The sequence below is a fragment of the Branchiostoma belcheri genome, unplaced genomic scaffold (assembly GCF_001625305.1).
Source record: "Branchiostoma belcheri isolate BF01 breed outbred unplaced genomic scaffold, Haploidv18h27 scaffold22, whole genome shotgun sequence".
NCBI lineage: Eukaryota > Metazoa > Chordata > Leptocardii > Amphioxiformes > Branchiostomatidae > Branchiostoma > Branchiostoma belcheri.
Genome location: NW_017803713.1, coordinates 2446185 through 2470434, shown reverse-complemented (window position 1 = coordinate 2470434; position 24250 = coordinate 2446185). Strand labels below are relative to the sequence as shown.

Here is a 24250-nt window from a genome sequence, read left to right as displayed (position 1 = left end):
TTGTAAGATAATGATACATACAATGACATTTTAATAACGTTAGTGTTATTCGTTTACGTTTGGATCCGGGTAACGTTAACTATCTTTGTTACAGTAACTGTAACTTTATTCACTTCCCTATGACGGAAAAATGAAGTAATTTTTTCCCTAGGCATTGTTGTTTTTCGTTTTCTCGTCATACAAAACGGTTGCGGATTTGAAATAGCTCCGCACTATCTTACCATTAATTTTCAGATAAAAGTTCACTGGCACAGTTCTATATACAAGTCACACGTTTAGCGATATTGATTTTTTGAACGGGAGGGAAGTATAAACCAACTGACAAAGACTCCTGCACACCCTGTTATCTGTCGCTAGGAGGCGTAAGAAATGGTTAGTTAACGTTACATGTTATTGTTAGTTGTAGACCATATTTGAACAATGCAGACTTTTGCTGGATAATGTTGTGACATCTATTGAACTGTTCAAAAACTATTCCAACGTCAGCAAGCTTCACAAGGGGAATTTAAAACACCACACCCTTTAAAAACATGGCAATAATTCAGAATTCAAATTGGTAACTACTTTCAGAATGGTCAAAGGTCATCAGCGGATGTATTATACTCATGTCGTTGTACAACAAATGTAGTTTTTTAAGTTTCATTATAACTTTATGTTATCACGAACCAGAAAAATACATGTATATTATTGGGACAAAATCGTCTTTTGCACATCGGGTAATTTTCTAGTTCGTACTTCTTCGTTACAAATACTCTGAAACATGTGGCGGAGGTACATTTTCTTGTTTCAGTATGTGCTACGGCTCAGCTGAGAAACAGGAAGAGAGGAAGAGGCGGGCAAGTGTGCACAAAAATGGCCTAAACTTCGGACTTCTTCGCCCGATCTCACCACGTCAATACTCCAGATCCTAGGTGAGTGACTTGTATGCACCTTTGTAATGTACATATTGCTCTAATCTTCTTGTGAGTTCTGTAAAATGAAAATTTCACTGCCCCTCCTCCTTGGATCTTCATCGCCATATTCGTCGATATTGACTGGCGAATTTCCTAGAATTGCTTCCATCTTTGGCCACCCCCAATTGGATGACTGATGATGGAACGACGTTTGCTAGACAGCCGACCGGCTTGAGTGGGCGTTTTATTACCTGCACAAAAATGTATGGTTTGAGCAGAACTGTCAGACGGTTTTATAGTTACCCACCACAACAAAATCAAATAAGGTGTTGTGTTGACATGACGCGGGTTCAACTGAGTTCGCACTCCACATGAATATAAGCTGGGCCCCTGGACTGTACAGGCGACGGACGTTGCGGACGAGGTATGGTCATGTTCCTTTAAAATGTTAGAGAAAATCTATTACATCAGTGGTGCTTTGAATTTTGATAATTAAAGGCACTAGTAGGCATACTTAACTTGTGTCATGTGAACCCCAATATTAAATAAATCATGTTGTTATTGCGACCAGATGACAGAGTTCAAAGATGTCGCAAAATGCCCCCTAGATACATGTGTAGACATCAGTTTATATTGCTTATAATCAAACTAATAATGTATGGACCAGGATCAATGATGTAGAAGGTGGATGTGGAAAGATTCTCTTCAGGTTTTTATTGCTAATGTTATTTTGGTTCTTATTGTGTCAACTTTCTTGAGCATTTTGCCCTCAAAACCATCCAGTGCATTTTTTTTTCAGTTTTCGCACACACCCCTTCCGAAATATCCATCCTGTATCACACCTATTTCCACTGCGGCCCATGACAGAGGTGTGTAATTATTTTGACCACATGAACACCTGTCTGGTTGTTTGATTTCCTACCTGGCCAGACAGTAGCATGTACAGTTGTCTAGATCCAGCCATTAGTAAGCCTGTCTCTGAATCACAAAGTCTGGGGTTCACTCATGGTCAAGCCATTGGTAATCATGAATTGTGTATAGTTAAAAGGAGATCCACACCGGAAATATTTTGTTTTGTTTCGCATCACTGATAAACTGCCTTAAGGCAGTTTTGTAACAAGAAGTTGTGTAAAAGCAGGGATGGTTCCCAATTCTTATCAATGAGTTAATGGATTCAGATCAGGTTCCAACTGACACAATTTGTGCTCACAAAGCTGAGTACAGGACAAATGACTTTCACAATGTACCACTTTGCTGGTTAAAAACAGGGTTTTCAAAGTATTAAGGCGACCAACTGGACGTCTAGTAGTCTACATGTTCTTTTGTGTTGGAAGGTTCATGTGATGGGTGTCCTGAGAAGTTTGCATTGGTGAGGACATAGACGTTGTTACTGCACAATGTCTGACAACCACAACCAGCTGCAGGTGCACACCCCCGTGGGGGAAGTGGAACATACTCACGTATTGTCAGAACACATCGGCGCACTGTTCCTGAATGATGAGTACAGTGATGTCACGTTCCTCGTGGAGGACAAGAAGTTCCCGGCACATCGCATCATTCTGGCTGCCAGGTGTGAATACTTCAGGTAAGACCCTGATTTTCTTATAGGTATTATTCAAGTCTTCAAATTCAAATTGGTTTATTACAGAAAAGCATATTGCAGCCTCACGGCTGAATTGCATGCTCATTTACAGTTAATGGAATAATAGAGTTTGACTGAATTTTTAAAACAAGTACAATTCTAAAATCACTATGCAACAAATTTAAAATCACATTAAAAGTAGTAATTAAACAATATGTAGTTATATAAACTTAGTCAACTAATATCTGGGGGAAGACTCAGTACAATAGTAGGCAGTCCATAAAATCGTGAGAAGATTAGCAGTTCATGTGTTAAATATTCGAGGCATAGAGTCATTACTACTGAGAGTCATTATAAAGGACATTAAATGTCTTTTGCTTTTACTTCTCATTAACTGGTGGCGTCTTCCCCTGCGGAGGTTGTAGTGATTGGGTGGGGGGGTAGTGATGAATCTCCAAAGAGGAGAAGTACTGTCCTTTAAGATACTTTCAAGTGTTCTCAGTGTAGCTCTCTCGCGCCTGTTTGCTAGGGTAGGGAGTGCGTCAGCAGGTAGCCCGATGATCCTGAGGCAGATGATGTCTGCTTTAACGCAGGATGTTTGTCAGTTGGTTCATGAAAGGGATGATAAACAAAATTATGAATATGAATGGATTTGTATGGGGAGGTAAAGTTTATAAAGTGTTGTGCAGCTTTTCTTTTTTTTGTTATTACACAATCTAGTGATTGAGAGGTCCACCTTGACTTAACGGGGAGATTAGTATTCCCCACACTCCATACTGTTCTCTCCCAGAGCCCTGTTGTTTGGAGGTATGAGAGAGTCAAAGCCAGGCACTGGTGAGATCCCCCTCCCCGAGACATCTGCCATCGCCTTCCAGGCCCTGCTCAGATACATCTACACTGGCAAAATCAACCTGGCAGATCTTAAGGAAGAGAACATCCTGGATGTCCTCGGTCTGGCACACAAGTACGGCTTCCTTGAACTGGAGGCCTCCATCTCGGACTACCTCCGTGCCATCCTGAACATCCGTAATGTATGCATGGTGTATGACGTGGCCACCCTCTACTCCCTATTGTCCCTGTGCCACACCTGTTGTGAGTTCATGGATAAGAACGCACTGGAGGTGCTGAACAGTGATGGTTTCCTAACTCTCTCTCATGTAAGTTCTCACATGCATCACTGTACTCTCTTTGGTGTTTTTTTTTTGTTGTTGTTGGAAGAAAAAATGATGGACATTCACCACCAACAATTCAATGAATGAATTTTTGACACATAGAGATGAATTGATACACCAAAATAAAGTTGGTAATTTAATAGAATCATGATATCAATACAAAGTGTAAATCATTCTCCCCTCAGGATGCCTTGAAGGAGATCATAAGCAGAGATTCCTTCTGCGCTCCGGAGAAAGACATCTTTGCTGCCACCCTTCGCTGGTCTGAAGAAGAGCCGAATAAAAACGAGGATGTGCGCCAGATTGTGAAGTCCATCCGGCTCCCCCTAATGAGCCTGGCAGAGCTGCTGAACGTGGTCCGGCCCACCAACCTGGTCGAACCCGACAACATTCTGGACGCCATCAAAACCAGGTCAGAGAGCCGCGACATGGACCTCAACTACAGGGGCTTCCTCAGTAAGTAACAAGGAGAACTTTGTGTGCTTGTTGTCAAGTACCTTCAGCCTGAGATTCACCTGTGTTGCTTTTGTATACCTCAACTGGTCACAAAGATTGCTTTCAAGAAACTTAAGCTTCTAGTAGTTCTAGTGGGGTAGCAATGAAGTAGTATGCAGCATTGGAGCTTTCTGTGCTGTGATGGCACAGGTGGAGGGCCAATAAGCAAAAGATGTTCACCACAGGGTACAAGTATCCATCCAAAATCATAGGCTAACCCTTTATGATAAACATTGGCTAGTCAAGCAGCCAGAAATGAATGAAAGCTTCTCAATTCCTGTCTAGCCCCCGAGGAGAACATTGCGACCTTGAGACATGGGGCTTCGGTCATCAAGGGCGAGATGAAGGCTGCGCTGCTGGATGGGGACTGCACGAACTACGACCTAGACAGAGGCTTCACCAGACACCCCATTGAGGAGAACAACGGTGGGGTTGTAGTGAAGCTGGGCCAGCCAAGCATCATCAACACCATCCGCCTGTTGCTATGGGACAGGGACACCAGGTAGCCAGGGCACAGTATGTTACTTTGGGATAGGGACACCAGGTAACCAGGACACCAGCGCTGTCTGTTACTATGGGACAGGGACACCAGGTAACCAGGGCACAATATGTTACTATGGGACAGGGACACCAGGTAACCAGGGCACAATATGTTACTATGGGACAGGGACACCAGATAACCAGGGCACTATGGGACAGGGACACCAGGTAATCGGGGCATGGTCTGTTACTGTGGCACAGACTGTGTGTGGTAGTACTTTGTATATTCGAAAGAATGCATGGCCAATGAAACAATATCAGAGTTTCCCTGTTTCTTTTTCTTTTGGATCAAGTTTCTTACTGTTGTTTTTCCTTTGCAGGTCCTACTCATATTACCTGGAGGTGTCCATGGATGAGAAGGACTGGCTGCGGGTTGTGGACCACTCTCGCTACTTGTGCCGCTCCTGGCAGACACTACACTTCCCCACCAGAGTCATCAAGTAAGGACACATGTGCACATGCATGCATGCACATACACACAAGTAAGGACATGTGTGCACATGCATGCATGCATGCACACACACACACATGAACACGCACACACACCAAAAACAATTTTTCCCTCAATTGGTCTGAAGTAATATAACATTTTGTATTGAAAAACTACCTTAACATGGAGGCTAATGGATCAGGGGAGGAGATTCAATATGGTGGTTATTCTGCCACTTTTGTGACTGATGTGGAGAGAAGATCACATCCTGTTAAAGTAGAATTGACTCTAACAGTCATGATATAAAGTTTGTGTTACTGTCACACTTAACAACATAAAAGCCTCTTTCACTTTGTGTTCCTCCATGAAAAAAGCAATCTTCACCTATTTATTGGTCCATATGTAGGCTGAACTGTGAAATTAAGAGGTTTAAAGTGTCTTTTTTATGTGCTTTTGTATCTGAAGAGAATGATTGCCTATTTTATGGTAAATGAAGTGGCAAGTTGATTTCGTATGTTATTGTCAGCCAAGGTCACAGCTTTTTTTACATAATGTATGTCCTCGCACACTTTTTCTGAATGGATGTCTAAATGGACATGTGGATGTATTAGACAATTTGCAGGACAATATGAAGTACATTATTAATGTACTTCATATTGTCCTGCAAATTGTCTGATACATCCCAAACTGCAGTGAAGGTGCCATCCTACAATTGAAATGAATTGTGTTGAAGAGAGTGGATTTCAGTGGTCTTTCTCGACTCTTTTTCCCCAGGTATGTGAGAATAGTGGGAGTGCACAACACTGTGAACAAGGTGTTCCACTTGGTGTCCTTTGAGTGCTTGTATACCAACAAACCTTTCCAGTTAGAGAAGGGACTACTGGGTGAGTGATGCTTGTTCTTATTGGAAGTTGTCCCCCTTATCATATATATATATATATATATATATATATATAACTATAACTGTATAGTGCAGATTATTCTACAGGAGGTATTGTACATGATGCATTTCTCTTTATCCCCCTTTATCCTGCTTCAGTCCCTTCAGAGAACGTAGCAACGACCCAGCACAGTGCCAGTGTGATCGAGGGCGTGAGTCGCAGTCGCAACGCTCTGCTGAATGGAGACACGAAGAACTACGACTGGGACTCGGGGTACACGTGTCACCAACTGGGCAGCGGCGCTATCGTGGTGCAGCTGGCACAACCCTTCATCGTCGGCTCCATGAGGTACAGGCTCGTTGTTTATAGTTTTTGATCTGGTGTACCTATATCAACTATCACTCAGCAGAGGGGATCAGGGAAGGACTGAATCTTGCCTGGCTCAAAAGGTCTCCACAGAGGGTGATATTACTGTTGGGCTCTGCTCTCAGCAGCCACATTCAGTTAAGTGCAGTTCTATTTTAAGCTGACAGGAGGAGCAACACTGTGGTATTGATCAGTAAAGATTGAAAATTCACTCTTTCATAACAGTCACTACTAGCTAGTCACTACCTAGAAGCTTATTTGAGTCTTATTAGTAAATAGTATATACAGCTGTTATGCTCTACTGAGATAAAGCATGATACTTTTCCTATCAGATAGTAGTGCAATATAATATTTGAATCATTATGAACTGTACATATCATCTGTCATTCCTGCAAAATCTAGAGAAAGACTGTCCTTTCTTTTTTTCTTCTCCAGGTTGTTACTGTGGGACTGTGATGACCGTAGCTACAGTTACTACATAGAAGTATCTACAGACCAGCAACACTGGGAACTGGTGTGTGACAAGACCAGGGAGGCATGCAGGTATCATCACAGACATAAATACCAACCTTTTTAGGATAACCAAGATTTACTGCAACATTTAAAGTAAGAGGCAAAAAATGTTTTCATCTATTGTCTGGTCAAAATACTTGTGGGTGAATGAATCACTGGGAATAACCTGGTATCACCTGCATTTTAGTATTTATATAATGATTTATGGACCAAGTTTTGTGTGTGATTTTAGACTGGACAGCAAAATAGAAAAGGCTTGTTTTAGCAAAGTATTTGTTCAGACAAGTATTTTGGGGGTTTCTTAGAGTGCAGGTATTTTTTTTTTCAATTTTAGTCTTTGCCTGCCTCCAAATTGCAGGCTGAAGGGGTGATTTTTACCCTGTGGTAAGAGGATTTACAGAAGCTGAACAGGACAAATTGGCATACAGGATAAAGTGGCTGTCATGGATAAAATGCTTCTATTTGTAGGTTTTCTATTTTATTATATTAAGTGACTGAAATACTAGTACATATAAGTAGGTAAAATATTTCATCTGTTCTGTCTATTAAGTCACATTATAGACATTACTGTAAGGACATTGACTGTTTGCAATAAGATTGCTCCCAATTATTAGAGAGAGTAAAGAGCTAGACTCCATCAGTGTGCAGACAAGCGGACTCACAGCAGCTCCATTAGGATAATTGTGTAACGATAATGTGTGGCACTGGTAACTCCCCTGCCTGCTGTGTTAGGCACCTGTAATGTACCATTAGTGCAGACATTAATTATTCAAGCCTGTAGATGTCGAACTGTGATGTACATTAGCTGGGAGATGGTTTCACCCCTGCCAGCCCTGCTGCTGATCCCCTCATCCTGACAACTTCTCCTGCTGAGGCTCCTCAGCCTGCAGGGACAGGCTTATCTCACACAGCCTGAGGGGAAAGTGGAATGTTTACTGACTCTTGAGATGGCGTTATCTTTTTAGAAGCCAGTCACACGTGTCTTGAAAGAGATCTGAGATGTGACATCTTCTGAAGAAAGTCTCTTTACCAAAATGTGTTTCCTGCTTGATTAGCCTCAGCTTAAGCTCTTTCTAGGAAAAGTTAGTTTCATGTCTGGCAGCAAAAGTCAGTTCACCTGAAGGGTCAATCAAGAGTAAGGCAGCTTGCACCTTGTCAAGAAAGTGGGATGTTGATGTGTTCAGGCACTTGGAATGAGGTCAACTTCTTGAAAGCACATCACACTTTGTCTTGAATGGAATCTGAGATGTAACATCTCCTCAGAGTTTTTTTTACATATTTGCTGCTTGATTAACTTCACCATAATCTGATTCTAGAAAAGAATCCCATTACTTTAATATTACCAACTTATCATCCAAATACAGGATAAGTTGTCAACAGTCTAGTCCAGTGAAATAACTTGTTTCCCAGATTTGATAATGATGCTGAATTGTAAAGGAAACTATCTGGTGATGGCAGATGTTGTCATTTTTCTCTCTGTGTCACCATTAAAACCTTTAGATAAGCTCAGGTTTCACCTCCTAAAGACTTCCCTAACCCCTGTAGACTGCTGGACTGTTATTGATGTCACAATCAACTGGATGGACTTCCCTACATCCCCTGCTCTGCTGTCTCATTCTGCAGCTACAACCTTTTCCATTTGGTAAATGAGAAGTCAACATCCCTGCCTTCTGACAGGACATTGACAGATGTCAGGCCTCATTACCTACAGCCACTACATGGTGGCACTGAGCTCCCAAGAGACTTGTCCCAGTTTTCAACATTGATTAGAGATTGTTCCATGGGTTTGTGGATATGGAAGGAAGAGCCTGGCATACAATGAACTTGTTCCATCAGATGGATGGAGTTTTTTCAAGCACCTATTTGTGCCATTCCATATTTTGCCCACACTGGCCTCTGTATTACTGATCCAGAAGTGTCCCATATTAGAGATTGTTGCAAAACTGTTCCATCAATTTTGTAGAGCTTGGTACAGTGAACTTGTTCTACACAGAAGCCACTAGATTGAATAGGCTTTAGTGAGCAGGTCTTATATTTATAGTTATAAATTGAATGCTTTTTTTCAGGCTATTGCACTTGAGTTAGAGCTTTTGCCATGCAGGAAAGATTGATTGTTGGTTAAACTGGCTAAACATTGTATATTAGTTTTGTATTTGAAAGTTTCTAAACTTACATCTTGCTGTAGACTGTCATAGGGAGAAAACACTGTTGGTCAGCTATCGGTGACCATTTTGATCTGTAGATCTCACACCTAAAATGGTACGCCATAAAGTTATCTCCAAATCTTGATAAATATAATTCATTTCTATTTGTGATGTCATGTACAGATAGATTATGAATAATGTTCTTTTATGTTTATATTTTGTTCTTGTGCAGATCCTGGCAGACAATATTCTTTGAGAAGAGACCTGTCACCTTTATACGGATAGTTGGGACCCACAATACTGCAAATGAGGTAAGTGACTGCAACAGATGTTGGCTGTTAATGCCTGGTGCATTTTGGTCACACTTGTGCATAAAAGAAATCTCAAGTTCTCATAAATCTTCCATGTATGTACCAGGAAGTGAAAACATTTTTCCTATAACCTGTAGAATTACAAGTATAACTTTTCATTTCATTTTTTGGCATATTGCACTTGAAACAATATTAACAAGAGTTCCGAGATCTCATACCTCCATGAAATATGGGCTTGATATGTAAATGTAAATTTCTTCTTTAATTACGCAAATAACCTCTGCATTAACATAATATATGCATCGTGATGTTAACTTTTGATTAACTTAAAGATGTCCCAAGTATGATATTCCCATCATTCACCATTGAGAAATCATAGATTTTTTGCATTAATTATGCAAATTAGGTCATCATTTGCATAATTAGTATCTGTTGATGTTCCATCTGCCATAGGTTACATACATTACATGTATGAAAGTTCTATAATGTAAAACACTGTAATTATAGAATTTCCTCATTAATTATGCAAATAAAGTCCTCATTTGCATAATTTGCAGTTAATTATGTACATCTCTCTGTCAGATACCTACACACCAAAAATGATGAAAATACGCTGTTCCTATCTGGACTTATTGGCTTTCAAAGATTTCGCCCGAAAGTCCCCTGCAGTTCCTGAACAAGCTGCTAGGGGGACCAAACCCACACCACTTATTCCTGACAGGAAAAGCTATCTGTCACCAAAAATTCAAGACCATAGCATGTTCAGGACCAAAGATACAAAAACCGGAAGTTCTGCTGCAGTACCAAGGTCATACACCAGGAGGCCCATATTTGACCTTGACCTTTGTCTTCCTAAGACTTATCAGCATACCAAATATCATCACAATCCATAAAGGCGTTATGAAGTTATGCTGACTACAAAGTTGCGGAAACACACACAGACACACAGACACACACACACACACAGACACACAGACACACAGACAGACGCCGCCGAAAACAATACCTCCATTTTTCATGGAGGTAACAATCCTGCATATTTTTAAGGACGTAATGCTTCTCCAGGGTTCTTGGGGGTTAGCTGTGGTTGTTTTGGAACCACATTCCATTGATTTTCTTGTCCGTCAATTGGAGTCAAGGTTGTTGTTTTCCTGTGGGTGTCTCACAGCAGGCAGGTAGTGGCTGTCATCAGTTCATAATGAACCTGAAAAACACAGTGGGGTGCTAAAAGTGCTGTAACTCTCAGGAATGGAATTTATTAGACCTACAATGTATTTCCTTGTTTCATTTGAGGTCAAGGTTTTTGTTTTCCCCGGGGTTTCTCCCTCCCACCACAGCTGACCCTGAACATCAGTTTCTATTATCAGCTGGTAATGAACCCAGAGGAATGGCCAGGGTCCCTGAAAGGCTTTCAAGTTTCTAGAGTGGATATTTGTTAGACCAATTTCAGTGGCTTTGAAGCTTGTGAAGTGTCAGTTGGGTCAGGGGGCTGATACAGGAAGTGCATGTGAAGGGTGAAATTTAGTGGTGAGACTGTTATGCAAGTTACTATTTTGAATGATTTCTGACACCTGCTTGTCTGCATAGGGTTGTTGGAAGGTTTCAGTTGAAGCTATGAAGGTTTCATAAGAAGCTATTTTACCCCTAGTCCATGGACTTAGAAAATGGAATTCCATTCAAAACGTGGTAAGGTAGCAAGAAAACTGATATCAGTAATTTGTCATCAATATTTTCAGTCAGCAAAACTCAGTCTGTGTGCAGATGTTTCACATAGAATCATGTGTGTGCAGCCTTCTTCACTTCATACTTTTACTGTGAAACTTCCCACCTTGAAGCAGGCTGTGCCATGTTACACAGCTAAATAATTAATACACCATGGCCTTGTGCAGGGTGTCAGGTAAGACTCACTGGACTAGAACTCCCGCCCAATCCGCAGGCAGAGATTTATGTCTTAATACACCCCTCTAGACGGATTTACACCCGCTGGTGTAACCAACACACTCCTGGACCATACATCTGTGAATAATTCAGCAGTCGGCCCATTCTATGAGCTTCCACCACACCTATCTCCAATACTGGAGTTGTTGATCAAGTCAATTAGTTATTTATGGCTGCAACCCTAGAAAGAGGGTTGAGAATGATGCTCACCTTGAAGTTTAGAGTGTCACAAAGGAGAGCATACTTTGCAGTTAGGGAACATAGATTTATGATGGTGAGCATTGTGTTAGGTGCTTTTATATGCTTAAGTCTCTTGAGTTTTGTTCTGAAGAGCAGCTTAGTACTGAGTATAATATTACTAAAGATTTGGGATTTCAAATTCTCCTTGTTGAAATGGCTTTTTGAGTATTAGATTGAGTATTAGTGGGGTACAATTGAATCCATATAATTAAGCTACGGAATTTCATAATATAAAATCTGATACCAGGATGCCAAGCCAAAGCCTGTAATAGGAGATCAAAGAGAACAAGAATATGTTCTCTCTGTTCCCCATTGGGGAGGAAAGTCAAATCAATATAAATAGAGAAAAAATTGTTGTTCCAGGTTTTCCACTGTGTCCATTTTGAGTGCCCAGCCAACCCTAACAGCCCTGCACCCTCGGACGATGGTTCTTCAGACAGCAGCTCGGTGCAGGGGGCCATGGGTGGGCCGCCCCCCGCTCTGGACGGCTCCTTCCATGCCCAGTACAACATATGACAGGGCCGGTATAGGGGCTTGTATTATAGTCGTGGTTTTGTATGCTGTGTGGGGTGGTTAAATGTAGAAGAGAGGTCTGCCTGTATGAGATTTCAGCGTGTTTGTGTACAGCAATCAAGAGAGGAATGTGTCTCCTTTAAGAAGTGGATCCATAAAAGCCGGCAATGTTTAGATTGTATACTAGTAAGAATATTTATTGGGTATTTATGTCAGTGTACCCTTCATTCAATTCAAAAGAAATGTTATTCTTGTAATTTTGTTGACTTTTGTAAATGAGAAATTGCTTCACTTAGTTGTAAATGTGTAGATATACCAAATTAATGTATCTAAAATATTCTATATACCTTCTGTAAGTTGAACTTGAATTTTTGTAATTTTGGAATCATGATTATAAGATTGGTGAATATGAAAGAAATGAATTTTAAAATTAGAAAAAGTTTAAAGAGAGGACCAAGTCTGTCAGGTTTTGCAAGATTATGTATAGCTCTTGATTTTATTTCCTTAAATAATTTCACTCTTTTCACACCAAAGGTATTTGTCCCTCTTTATGCATACTTATGAGAAACAAATCCATAGCAAGTATTGGAATTGACACAGGTCACTTTTTTTAGGAAATTGGACAGTTTCATTAAGTTGATGACTGTACCGTAGAATTTCATATATAATCTGAAAGGAGATATTGTATGATATTAGATATCATGATGTCTATTTCTGTCATATTTTTGACAGTTTAAATTCAAGTTTCTGAACCAGTGTTATACGTAATTGCCAATACAACCTCAAATTATCAAATCTGTGCTAAACCTTACATGAGCAAGTATTACATGAGAGAATTTTTTTGGATGAGGGAAAATTGCAATGAAGTCCTCTGTTGTTTTTTAATTGAGTCGCATTGTAAGACTCTTTTCTTTGTTCCTGTATGTGATGGAAATGGAAAGTTGCTTTTGGTACCCAGCAATTTTCTTTGTCTTATCTGTCAAACTCTACGAAATTCCAAGAAATAATGATATTTTGGCCAATATATGCCTGAAGTAAAAGGCTACTGTCAATCCAAAAGATGATAGATTATTCAGACAGGAGTCATGGATATGTGGACCACTGCAGATCAAATCCTGGCATGTTGGTATGATGTAATCATAAAAAGAGGCTGCAATCAGCATAGTTGGCCCACTGATTTTGTATACATTTCTTCTATATTGGTACATTTATAAGGCATATTTTTAGTGTTAAAATGTTTCTTAGGGCCCAATGTTAAACCTTCAGTGTTTGTACGGTTTAAGTCTGAAGTGACAAATGTTCAACTAAAAAGAGCGACTCTGCAAAAGCTTTTGGACTCTGCTTCCTGCCAACTCATGTATGATGAAGTCTGTTGCATGTAGAGTTCTTTGCTGTACGATAGATTTTACTGGCCGAACTAGAAATCATGATAACAAATTACAACAGTGTTACAGATGTGTATGAATGGTTGATATTGTTGACAAAATAAGTGCAAAGAAAAACTGTATGGTCAGTGTTCAAATGGCATATTGCTATTGCAGTAATTAGTCAAGGATCCAAGGTACATAATGAGTTTGTGTAACAAAATACACAATGTGAGACAAAAATGTCACACCAACTTGATTAGCTGTCTTTCAGTGGACAAAACAAAAGAACAACAAGTAAGAAAAATGTTGCAGTAGTCTGTGTTACCAATCTGGACTTTATCCCACTTCTTGCCAAGTCCAACATAACATTTGAAAGACAAGGACCTTTTTTAACCTCCCTGCTACCTTACCCTGTAACTGAACCAGACCTGGCACCAAAAGGCTGCCTTGACAAGGAGAAGGTTAAGGAGGGCCTTGTCCGGATCCTGATTGACAGCTATGGAGAGTGTTGAAGTATGTGGTGTGAATAATTAACAACCCTTTCACAGCATACCTTTGATGTGTACTGATGATGAGATGGTGCACTGTCAGGAGCTTAACTCTGAAGCTTCCCTGAAACTTTACAGAAACTCAATGACAGCATCTATTTTTTATGTTCGTTTGTTGCTAATGCTGCTTTATAGCCGGGTGTCATGGACAAAGATGTATATAATAAATTTATGATTAGACTGATCTCTGTGTCTGTTCACTGTCCCTAGAGGGTTCCTGAGGTATTGCCATGAAGCGTAACATAGACAGAACGTCAGGTACTGAGTATGTAATGGTTATGTTTTAAGGAGTGTCTAGAGAAAAGATGGAAAATATTGGTTGCAATTGGGGACTCATTCAAAATATATGCCAAGAAATTTGTGACAGATTGTCAAATTGACATTTTTGTAGATTAAGCTTGGAGAGCATCATTAAGACTTTAATTTGTATTCCCATTTTGTGCTGTTAACTTTCATCGTAGATTGTTCTATTATAAGGACCATTCCTGACGTCATAGCCATTTATTGTAAAAATGAAAATAGAAGTCAGCCATGCAATTTTGTAAACTTAAAGTCACCAATAAATGTGTGATATGTCCTTCCATAATCATCCACCATTCAGGATTATACTTTATTCAAGTGTACAAACATGTGATATCAAAACGTACAAGAAGTACAGCAACCACCTTTGGCATAATATTTTACCATAATTTACGTCCTATATTTGTATGTAAAATCTGCTATAATCAGGAAATGTACGCATAACATTGCCGTCGTCATCTAACTTAAGATTATTCCATATCAAGCTTCAATCAGTTAGAAAGGTAGTCTTGAATGGCTTTTCTGCATTTGCAAACTCAAAACTATAGTTTTTTTTTCAAACCCACATGGCTGTCATATGCTTGTTTAATAGCTAAAGAGGGTGGTCGTTTTCTTTACCAAACATTGAGGTACACAGTTTGTTGAGGTACATTAAGACGACATTAACATTCATGAATCACAGTTTCAGCGATTGCTACGCCTAACATTTATCTTCAACTCACGTCCTCGAGGCAGCTGCACCATATGTCAGGTTTTCTGAAACAATCGCTTCCTTTTACCAGAAATTTCAATCTAGACGGCACGCAATACGTACTGATGATTAGTACTAACCTAACAAACACGCCACGATATCAGCCACCAATCAAAGCTCTTGGTTACATAGCGGAGGCCTTGCTTGCTGATACATCAATGTGTCTGAATCCTATTAATATTCGTTTGCTTCTGAACTGCGTTTTCGGTGAAAGTCCAACAACATACATCAGGAAAAATCACATGCGATTGGCAGTTTTGTCTACCGAGAGCATTGGAGATCTACTGACGTCATGACGCAACGTTAAATATTTGTCCTCTCAACATTACCGTTGACTACGTCAGTCCTCCAGACGAGGATGTCGTTCATATAAAGTAAACAAATCTCAGACAGCAGGAGGGAGGTACGAGGTACAATATATATACTCAGTACAGCTTCTTGTCATGCACCACGAACAGACATGTACATGCAGTAACCCCAGTTACAGTAACCCCAAAGTCCCACAACAAAAGCCTGTGAGGCGATATTAGTACATTTCTCCAATGTCACCAACCTATACAACAATATGTTCCAGATCATCATCATAGCTTGTCGCTATTTCTCTCAGCAAAAGTCCGAGCAGCTTCACTGGCCTCCTGGAGGTCTGAGTCTGTGCAGGTCGGCGAGAGTCTGCAGTTTCTCATCAGGTGTTGTAGGGTTTGGGGGTCCTTGCCACAGCTGCAGGCTGCACTGTTTGACTTTCCCCACCGTAGCAGGTTGTCAGCTGTCCTTGCAACCTTCGCCCTTGCCCGGTTCAGGGCGACCCAAGACCTTCTAGGCATGTCAGCCCCTGGAGGCAGGGACTCGCTGGGGGGTGGGAGTGCCCTGTTGTTGTTCGGGTCATTTCTCTTCCACAGATCGGCCCTGAGGGACTCTGGTGTCTTCCCCTCGAGGCATTGGACAGTCATGAAGCTCCGGCGGGACCTCAGTCGCCGGGGTGTCTCCTGGTGCCCGTGTAGAGGGTGTCTTGGGTCGTTCTGTTGTTTTTCCCGCTCTGTCCTTGCTTGGACATCTCTTCGGATGCCAGGAGGGCAGATTCCTGCCAGTATGTACAGGGCTGACAGGGGGGTAGCCTTCAGGTTGCCTGTGGTGGTACGACAGGCTCTGTTCAGTTCCACGTCGACCTTGTGGGCATGGGGTGACCTCTCCCATACTGCGGCGCAGTACTCAGCAGTGGAATAGCATAGGGCCAGCGCTGTCTGCTTGAGAGTGTTTGGGTCTGCTCCCCAGCTGGAGTTAGCGAGGTTGGACAGAAGGTTATTGCGAGAAGATACCTTCTTCCTGAGCTTGTTGACGTGTTCTTTAAAGGACAGGGTCCTGTCTAGGGTTACACCGAGGTACACCGGGTGGGGCGTGTTTTCAAGTTCTTCCCCTTCCCACACAATCCTGAGCTTTCTTGATGCAGCGTGGTTGTTTAAGTGAAATGCACAGACCATGTTCCAGATTAAGACAAGCAATGTCAACATTGGTTGTCAACATGGATAACAAAGGCATTAGAAGACTTTCCGCAACAGTGTGTTTTTCTGTTTTGTCCTGTTTTTCAAACTCACCATTTCTTTAAGCTGAAGGTAATCCATTCTTAAGTTCCATTAATCAGCAACATTGTTTGATTCATAGATCGTTGAAACTGATCTTCTTTTTAACAGAAATATAACGAGATCTAATTTTAATTTCCTAATAGTTCATCCTTAAACCTTACCCATTGAGAAGGGCGAGTCTACACTCAATCCGTCGAACAAGTTGGTGTAGAATTTGTCAAAGACTTTGTCAATAAACATAAATATGTACATTAATTTTTTTACACTTTTTACGTCAATTTACCGTACATTGTTGGATACTGCTGAACACTGGTGGACTGTGACGGATATTGGCAGCACTACATATCACTGGATGAAGTCACTAGATGTCTGTAGACGGCATGCATTGATTGAGATTCTCCAACACTTGCTCCACGACCGGTGCAGGGTCGCTTACCAGACATTGCGTCATGATCTGCAGCAGCTGTCAGAGAAGGGAAAGAACAACAGTTGCCATGGCCATAGATGATTGACACATGGGTATATAGGACGTGTATGTAGCACCCCGTATGTTTTTCTCCTAAAATGTATTTTATACCATTCTTGTATAGAGCTACGTAAAAAGTCGGATACATCACATGTACATTGTGTGGTGTCTGTCCTTGGTACTGAAAGCCCGGATTCTCCGTCGGTAGATTCGGAAGAGAAAGATATAAAAGTGCAATGAAACAGACCACCAGCTTACCTTCCTGAGTTCCAGACCACTCCGCAGCACGTTAATGATCTTCTGGAGCTGCCGTTTGTTGCCTAGCGACGCCGGCTCCTCCAGGAGCCAGGGGAACATCAGCCGGAGTTCCCGCCAATACCGGAGGTGGTGCGGACCCACTGCGGACGGCAGCCGCTCCTCCTGGGTGAAGGAGAAGGTGCGTGGCGGCTTACGGGTGTACAGCCGCTCGGAGGTGTCGTCTCTCAGGTAGGCGGACATGCTGTCCGGGGAGAGGAAGACGTCAAAGTTACAGGTGGGCGGTGTGGACGCCTCCGAGAGGGCAACACCTTGTCTGGACACTGTAGATGGCTGAGAGTTACAGAGAGAGTGGTTGTCATCTCCGGCCGGTATGGTGGACGCCTCGGAGTAATCGTCGCTTCCCTTCTGTTCCTCTTCGTCATATCCGTCCAGACTCGTAATGATGCTGGTGAAATCCTGGACGACTATCCGGTTTCCGGGACTTCTAACCCCGGAGAGGGAGTCCTGTGTTATGCCTTCGAACACAGCGCCATTTTTGTCGCTGTCGCCCTCCTCTGTCATGGAGATCGGTTTGCTAAAAGTTGATCCCTCTGACTCTACGGAGTAGATGGCATCGATAGTTTCGACACCGTTTGGCCAAGTGTACCTCGACTTACTGTCTGACTCCGCCCCGTCACTTCTTGACAACGTGGAGTCGTAGGTAGTGTTGATGTCTACGACGTGACGGTTCCCGTTGTTCGACTCCAGGGTGTTGAAGACGGAAGAGTTGGCGGAGTCGGGACGCCGGCCTCTGCCCGTCAGGATGCCGGATGAAGATTGTCCGGTGGACACGACCGACTCGGCCTGCTCCGTGCACTCTGGCATGAACGTCGTCAGGTTGAAGCTGTCCTTTCGGAACGTCTGTGTAGGAAAAGTTCTGGAGTCACCTGCGTCGTACGAAAGACTTTCCCTTAATCCCGAGCACTGTAGTTGGACTTCTCCGAACGCATCGTCTTCTTCCGCGCTCATGTCTTCGATTCCCTCCCCAAGTCTGGGAGGCGACTCCTGGTCGCTGCCGCTCACCCGTAGCCGTTCCCGGAGCTTACTGCTCCTCCTGCCGCTGCTGAACTTCCTGGCCCGCGGGGGGCTCGTCCAGGACCGGGACCGCAGCCGCGCCAGCATCTCCAGCAAGATCAATGCCAAGGACCGGATGTCGAGATCGTATGTGGAGCCCATACCCGACGTTGGTGAGCCAATAACGTCAGCTGTTGTTGCCTCCTGTGCCGCCGGGTTTGGTACAGGGGCTTCTTTGCAGCTGTCAAAGTCCGATATGGCAACTCGCAAAATGACACTATGCTGAAATGGAGAGATACGTATGGCGTTTAAGTTTAAGTTCTTTAAAGTTTTTAAAGCTTTTCCAAATCTATAAATGCATTTTTATGCATACAAAATCCATAGCTTTATGACATTTGCTGTAATATTGTAGTAAGTGAGCGTGTGCATGAAGATGTTGGGGTACTAGTAGTTATTTTACGGTGTGCCTCGTCCTGGAACACATTGTTGTGAAATGCTTACTCGTTAGTTACTTTGAATTTTCCTGTTCCTTTCGCCGAGACGAGAAACTAACCTCCATGTCTCCTCCTATCAGAATCGAAGCGGCGCTGAGGCTGTTGTGGACGATACCAATACTTTGGAGGTGGGCCAGGCCCTTGGCGATCTCCGTGGCGACGATCTGTACCAGCAGGTCCGTGAGGAGTCCCAGGTGCTCCAGCAGGAAGAACCGCAGCGACCCGTGCTCGTACGTCTGGATACAGATGTACCTTTCAGGGATACAGGAAATGCTTTTATTAGTTAACCGTAACTCCAAATAATAGGTCTGTTTTATTCATCTTTGGGGTTATCGGTTTCAACAACCATGACGTTTCGGACCCTTCATACAGAGATAACTAACCTACAGGTGAATAAGAGTTTGAGGTTCAAAGGATCAAAAGTTTCATTTGTCGCTTTAGTACCGGTGCAGATTTAGCACTTACTTGTTCCTGGTGAAGACCTGGTCCACCCAGTTGTTGGGCACGTGCAGCACCTTGGTGGTGTGGTCGTCAGAGTTCCACAGGTATTTGATGATGTTGGGGCTCTGGTGCGCCGCCAGCTTGGCAGCCATCTGTACCTGAGATCACACGTGTGGGAGACGGTCAGGAATTGATATCAGTAGTGTATGCTGTGTGTGCATAGGGTGTAATACATGTTAATGTGCGAACATACTTACCTCCGTGTCCCATCGCCTGGCCTGGGTGGGGTGATAAAGCTTCAGCGTGCCGGTCTGGATGGAGCTCGCCTCACCACTCCACAACACCAGCGCCAGCAGCTGCACAGTAGAAGAAAACATTGATTCGGGGAATGTCATACTTGCGGTATTTGGAAGAAAACATCATTAGACATTAATAATGCAAATGAGGACTTCATTGCAACAATCAACGATAAACCTTCAGAATAATTCAGTTGTAAAGGTTAATATTATTTGGCTAGTATCTGCACGAATGTAACGAATTAAATCTACAGAAAGGTTGGGTATCAGAGCCTCGGCCTGTATTCAACCCATCAACCACCGGCGGAGCCATCAGCGACTTGGGGGGAATCCAAACTACTTCAAGCGAAAATCTCGCTCACCAATCACTACTCAGACCGGTCTGACCATCTTAAGGAAAAGCCTGTCTGAATTACGGCGACAATGTAAGGTCCACAAGGGCTAATCAAACAAATGAAGAAGGGCGCTCCCTGGCCTTGACGTCCAAATTGGTAGGGATCATCAAGACCAGCCAGCGGGCGAGGCTTTCACTCCAAATCCTCTGTCTCGTGCGCAATCGGGATCTAGGAGGGAGGAATTTACTGTCCAAATAAATTGGACGGGACGAAAGGGAGTAGGGAGTACAACTGGCATGTACGGATGATAACCTTAAGGAATCAGTCATTTAGGAAGGCTTCCTGCTGTCTGTTGGGAGACGTTTTACCAACAGTTTGTATCTACAGAACAGCCTGTAACCAAGGCCTGTAACATAAAGGGACAAATATCTCTAAAAGACTGCAACTCAAAGCGTTCTTCAAACGCAATCAATTCATACTCATTAACGTTCTGAAATGAAGGCAAAAAAAATATGTCAAATTGAATATGTGTCACAATATGCTTGCTTGCTCATTTGTTTATCTATTTGCCAAGAGATGGACCCACATAACATCACCTTGAAGACTGATTAAGGTCACAAAGTGGGAGAGAGTAACCTGACCTGACGGTGGTATCTGCTCCACAGAAAGGGTCACATGACTGACTGAAGCCGCTTCGACTCACTTCCCTGAAGGTCAAAGGAGTCAACCCATTCATCTGTGTCTTTTCCTTTCCTTTTTTCCTTCATATAGATACGGTAAATACGACAGGGACATTGGAGATTCCCTGGAGGATGGACAACAAGGCGCCGCCGTCTCCCCTCCTCAAGGATAGGATCCATCTCCCTCACTCGCTTTATTACCTCACCTCCCTCCGACCCGGGCAGAACCAGTCAGACAAACCGGGAATCGAAAATCACTCGTGTCAGCACTTTCCTCGCTAGGAAACAAAAAGAAAACTGCGGCGACGTTCCATCCAGATATCCGTCCGTAAATAACACCCCCCCCCCCAACTTTCATCAAACGCTCTGTGGACAACAGCTGACCGCTCTGATTGTTACAGGAATTCTAATGAGAGTTTTCAAGACCGTCGCCTTCAGCTGAACAGCTCTACAAGTGTGTTTGAGTGGAACTGGGAGTGACATCACTTTAGAAAATGGAACTCATGTTATATTTGACAAATGTTTGTTGCATCTGTCTTTGTTGATGATTAGACAATAAGAGGGCAAGGCAATGTTGTGACAAACATCACAACACGAATACGTATTCAACAGTCACAACAACAACAGAACATACATAGCCTAGGTGCATGCATCCCCGGTCAACGACCAAGGACGAGAGTGTTCATTAGAAAATTACCGAATGATCATGGAGCATATTCACATGATTACCATGATGGATAGTCTAGCGTGCGGTTCACACAGGGGCTATCCATTCTACCGTCTCACGTCTACCCGCGGGTTTCATTGCTTCATCCAGCATTAATCATATTTCAATAAACGAGCCATTATGCTACCCATCTTCTTTAATAAGGCCTAACAATATGATAACAAAGCCGGCTCTCACAAAGTATGGGGAGACGCAAAACGACAGTTATGGATGCGCTGCTGGTCTACAGCGCTGCCCTCCCCAAGTATCTATCTAACCTTCCCTGTCCTCCACACCAGAGTAGCCAAGCAGACAGACAATCCAATTCTGCGCTATACAAACAGTTTATTTCAAGGAGGTTTAAACCTTGTTCATTCTAATAAGCTAGCATCAAGAGAATCCAAACCTCTGCCAGGGCGATAGGACTAACGCGTCTTATCATTGGTAGCTTTGAAATGATAATACAATTTCAAGGAGGAGGCTGATAGGAGGCAAAATTGCAGCTATCTCTTCCTTAACTATTTCTTCCAAATGCTCAGTCTTCATACAATATTTGAGAGTGGGATCTATTTCTTTTGACAACATGATCCACTCGGGGGTATTCGGACGCTGCAAATCTACACGGAATGTCGACAACATTTGTTGCCATTACAGGATTACGCCTGTCCTCATCTCGTAACGAATGTGAAACGATTCGTCCTCTTTTGAACCATAGGACACAATCCGTGCTTTTCCTGGGGGACTGTTTAGCGCTGAACTATAACCGTTAAGGCATCCTCCCCAGATCCATTGTTGCAATAATCATTACTTACATCAGCTCATAGGCTCATTTATTCGTGCCTTCCTGTCTGCCAGACTTAAGTGCTCCATACAAAAGAATCTGGTGGCTCATGTCTGGCTTAAACAATGCTCATACTTTATAAACAGGTACTCGTATCCCTTTGTGTGCGGTGTCTATCGCCGACCTTCAGTAATTGTACTTACACCTGCTGCAGAACAATATGTCGTGATTACTCAGATGAGCGGTGTAACAAGGCGTACGTCTGGTATGATTAGTACGGTTCGTTATAACCGTCCTGTGGGGACCCCGACGGGCGGATTGTCATATTATATATGAAGACGATGATGAATTACGCGCACTAGTATAAAGATGATATCTTAATGGAATGAGTTCTGCTGCATAGAAAAAAAGTGCGTGAATGTTTTATTCATGAGTGTCTTTAATCATGCGTCTTGTTTCACCGAGCGACTTAACTGTGTGAGATACAAAGGCTTTCCAGGGCACAGAGCAGGGGAAGAAAAATTGCACGTTTTTCTATCATTTGGGGCTGACGCCAAGTCTCTATTAGACGCGCCGCCAAGCAGACGTGATGCATTGGGCAACATTACACGTGTCTGTGGACAACAATTTGTTTCCTGTCTGTCCAGACTATGGTATTCTTCAGAGATCACGAAAATCCCGTGTCAAACGCTCCTCTAATTATCTTCACCAAGAAGCATCGCGCATCACTTGTGCGATAACGTGGTTAAAGGAGGACTAAAGTCAGGAGTAGGTGCATTTTCAAAACGGTTTTACGTAGGTCTATTGGCAGGTCTAAAGCAAAACCCAAAGCATTGCATTAACACATTGGAAAGGAAAAATAATTTGGTGTTGGACTAATTGATATTGTTTATTTTCTAGAACCAATTTGTTGAACGATATTCTAGATCCGCGTCCGCGCGTTCTGCCAGGCGCTCTTCATACTCTCTGGTATATTAGTCATTCCCCCAAGATCTGATACAAATAAAAAAGAAACGCAAAATACGTTATCTTAACTATTTTATGACCGATTACAATAGATGATAGGCCTGATACCAAAGTGGAGACCGTAAAAAACAGCCGTTGTGGGCGGTATGACAACACAGGACAGCAGCCATCACGTGTCTCATGCATATTTGAGGCAATCAAACTGAGCTGCAGGGCTGATTATTTACGTGCCAAAATACGTATTGCTGTATATTTAAATTTACTTGCATGCCAGAGTTTTATAAGAGCCTGTAATCCGACTGTTTACTTGTCTGACATAATCTAGATAGATGCTCTGATCCTAGTTAGTATTTTCTTAGAACCTGGTAACATCTTCAGTTGGCAGCAAAGAAAGCAATGCTAGCCCGTCAGCACCTCCTGTAGTCTCGACATCTTCCTTACAGTCCCTCGTCAGCCCATCGGAAAGTGCTTATTACTCTTACCATGGAGTTCCATGCTCTTACAATGGCCCCATTATCTATCGCTTTCTTGCAGCCAATGCAAGCAAAGCAAGAGCAACCCTGACCTCGCCCCTGACAACCCCTTCACCCAAACCAGAAACTGCTCCCGGTACCAACCTACCTTTTCTCCTTGGCTCTGTCTGTGGTCCAGTAGTTGGAATTGTCCTGATTGGCACCATCTTTCTCACAATTTGGTACAAGAGGAGGACAAGGTATCCTCTACTACTAAGTAGGACTGAACCCCGGTGTTGTTGATACCAACACAAACACAACAATTTCTGTAATGACAAGTGGTCATGATCAGACATGGCAGGGTCAGTCCGAGACTATCACTGAATCCCTGGATGCTAGAAATCTATCTTATGGCACTGGGCCGACTGCTTCGCATCTAAATTCTCTGTACACAACAGCTACTGAAATGACTAGTCGTCATGATCAGACAAGGCAGGGTCAGTCAGAGACCATCACTGAATCCAACACAAACACCACAGCTGTAATGACCAGTGGTGAATATCAGATAGAGCAGGGCCAGTCTCTTTGTCCTACAGTTACAAATCTGTCACTCAACGAAGTGCTAGCTGCCCTACAGGAAAACCCTATGTATGTAGATGTGACAATACCATCAAAGAACACAGCATCTACAGAAACAGCCGGCAGTAGTCATGATCAGACAGGGTAGGGTCAGTCTCATGTTGTCATTGAATCCAAAAAAC

General features: G+C 42.7%; 2 protein-coding genes across 3 annotated transcripts in view; one reads left to right on the top strand and one right to left on the bottom strand.

Moving 5' to 3' along the window:
* Positions 1-790: 790 nt before the first annotated feature.
* Positions 791-14115, top strand: LOC109470185 (BTB/POZ domain-containing protein 9-like). Of its 2 annotated transcripts, none has more exons than XM_019769005.1 (11): positions 791-911; positions 2228-2478; positions 3266-3632; positions 3833-4103; positions 4428-4644; positions 5003-5122; positions 5887-5996; positions 6152-6341; positions 6795-6902; positions 9249-9327; positions 11869-14115. In XM_019769005.1, the coding sequence occupies exons 2-11, from the start codon at positions 2291-2293 to the stop codon at positions 12019-12021; spliced, it is 1803 nt and encodes a 600-aa protein (XP_019624564.1). In that variant the 5' UTR covers positions 791-911; positions 2228-2290; the 3' UTR covers positions 12022-14115. The 2 variants fall into 2 exon arrangements, with proteins under 2 accessions (XP_019624564.1, XP_019624566.1); XM_019769007.1 differs by lacking the exon at positions 791-911 and adding an exon at positions 933-1762.
* The window catches only part of LOC109470178, a 25699-nt gene continuing 15489 nt past the window's right edge, over positions 14041-24250 (bottom strand). The window contains exons 3-7 of the mRNA XM_019768984.1: positions 19531-19629; positions 19298-19431; positions 18892-19084; positions 17286-18620; positions 14041-17024 (exon numbers count right to left, since the gene is read on the bottom strand). Of these exons, the coding sequence (XP_019624543.1) occupies positions 16923-17024; positions 17286-18620; positions 18892-19084; positions 19298-19431; positions 19531-19629 (1863 nt within the window). The 3' untranslated portion in view covers positions 14041-16922. The remainder of the gene's footprint in view (positions 17025-17285; positions 18621-18891; positions 19085-19297; positions 19432-19530; positions 19630-24250) is intronic.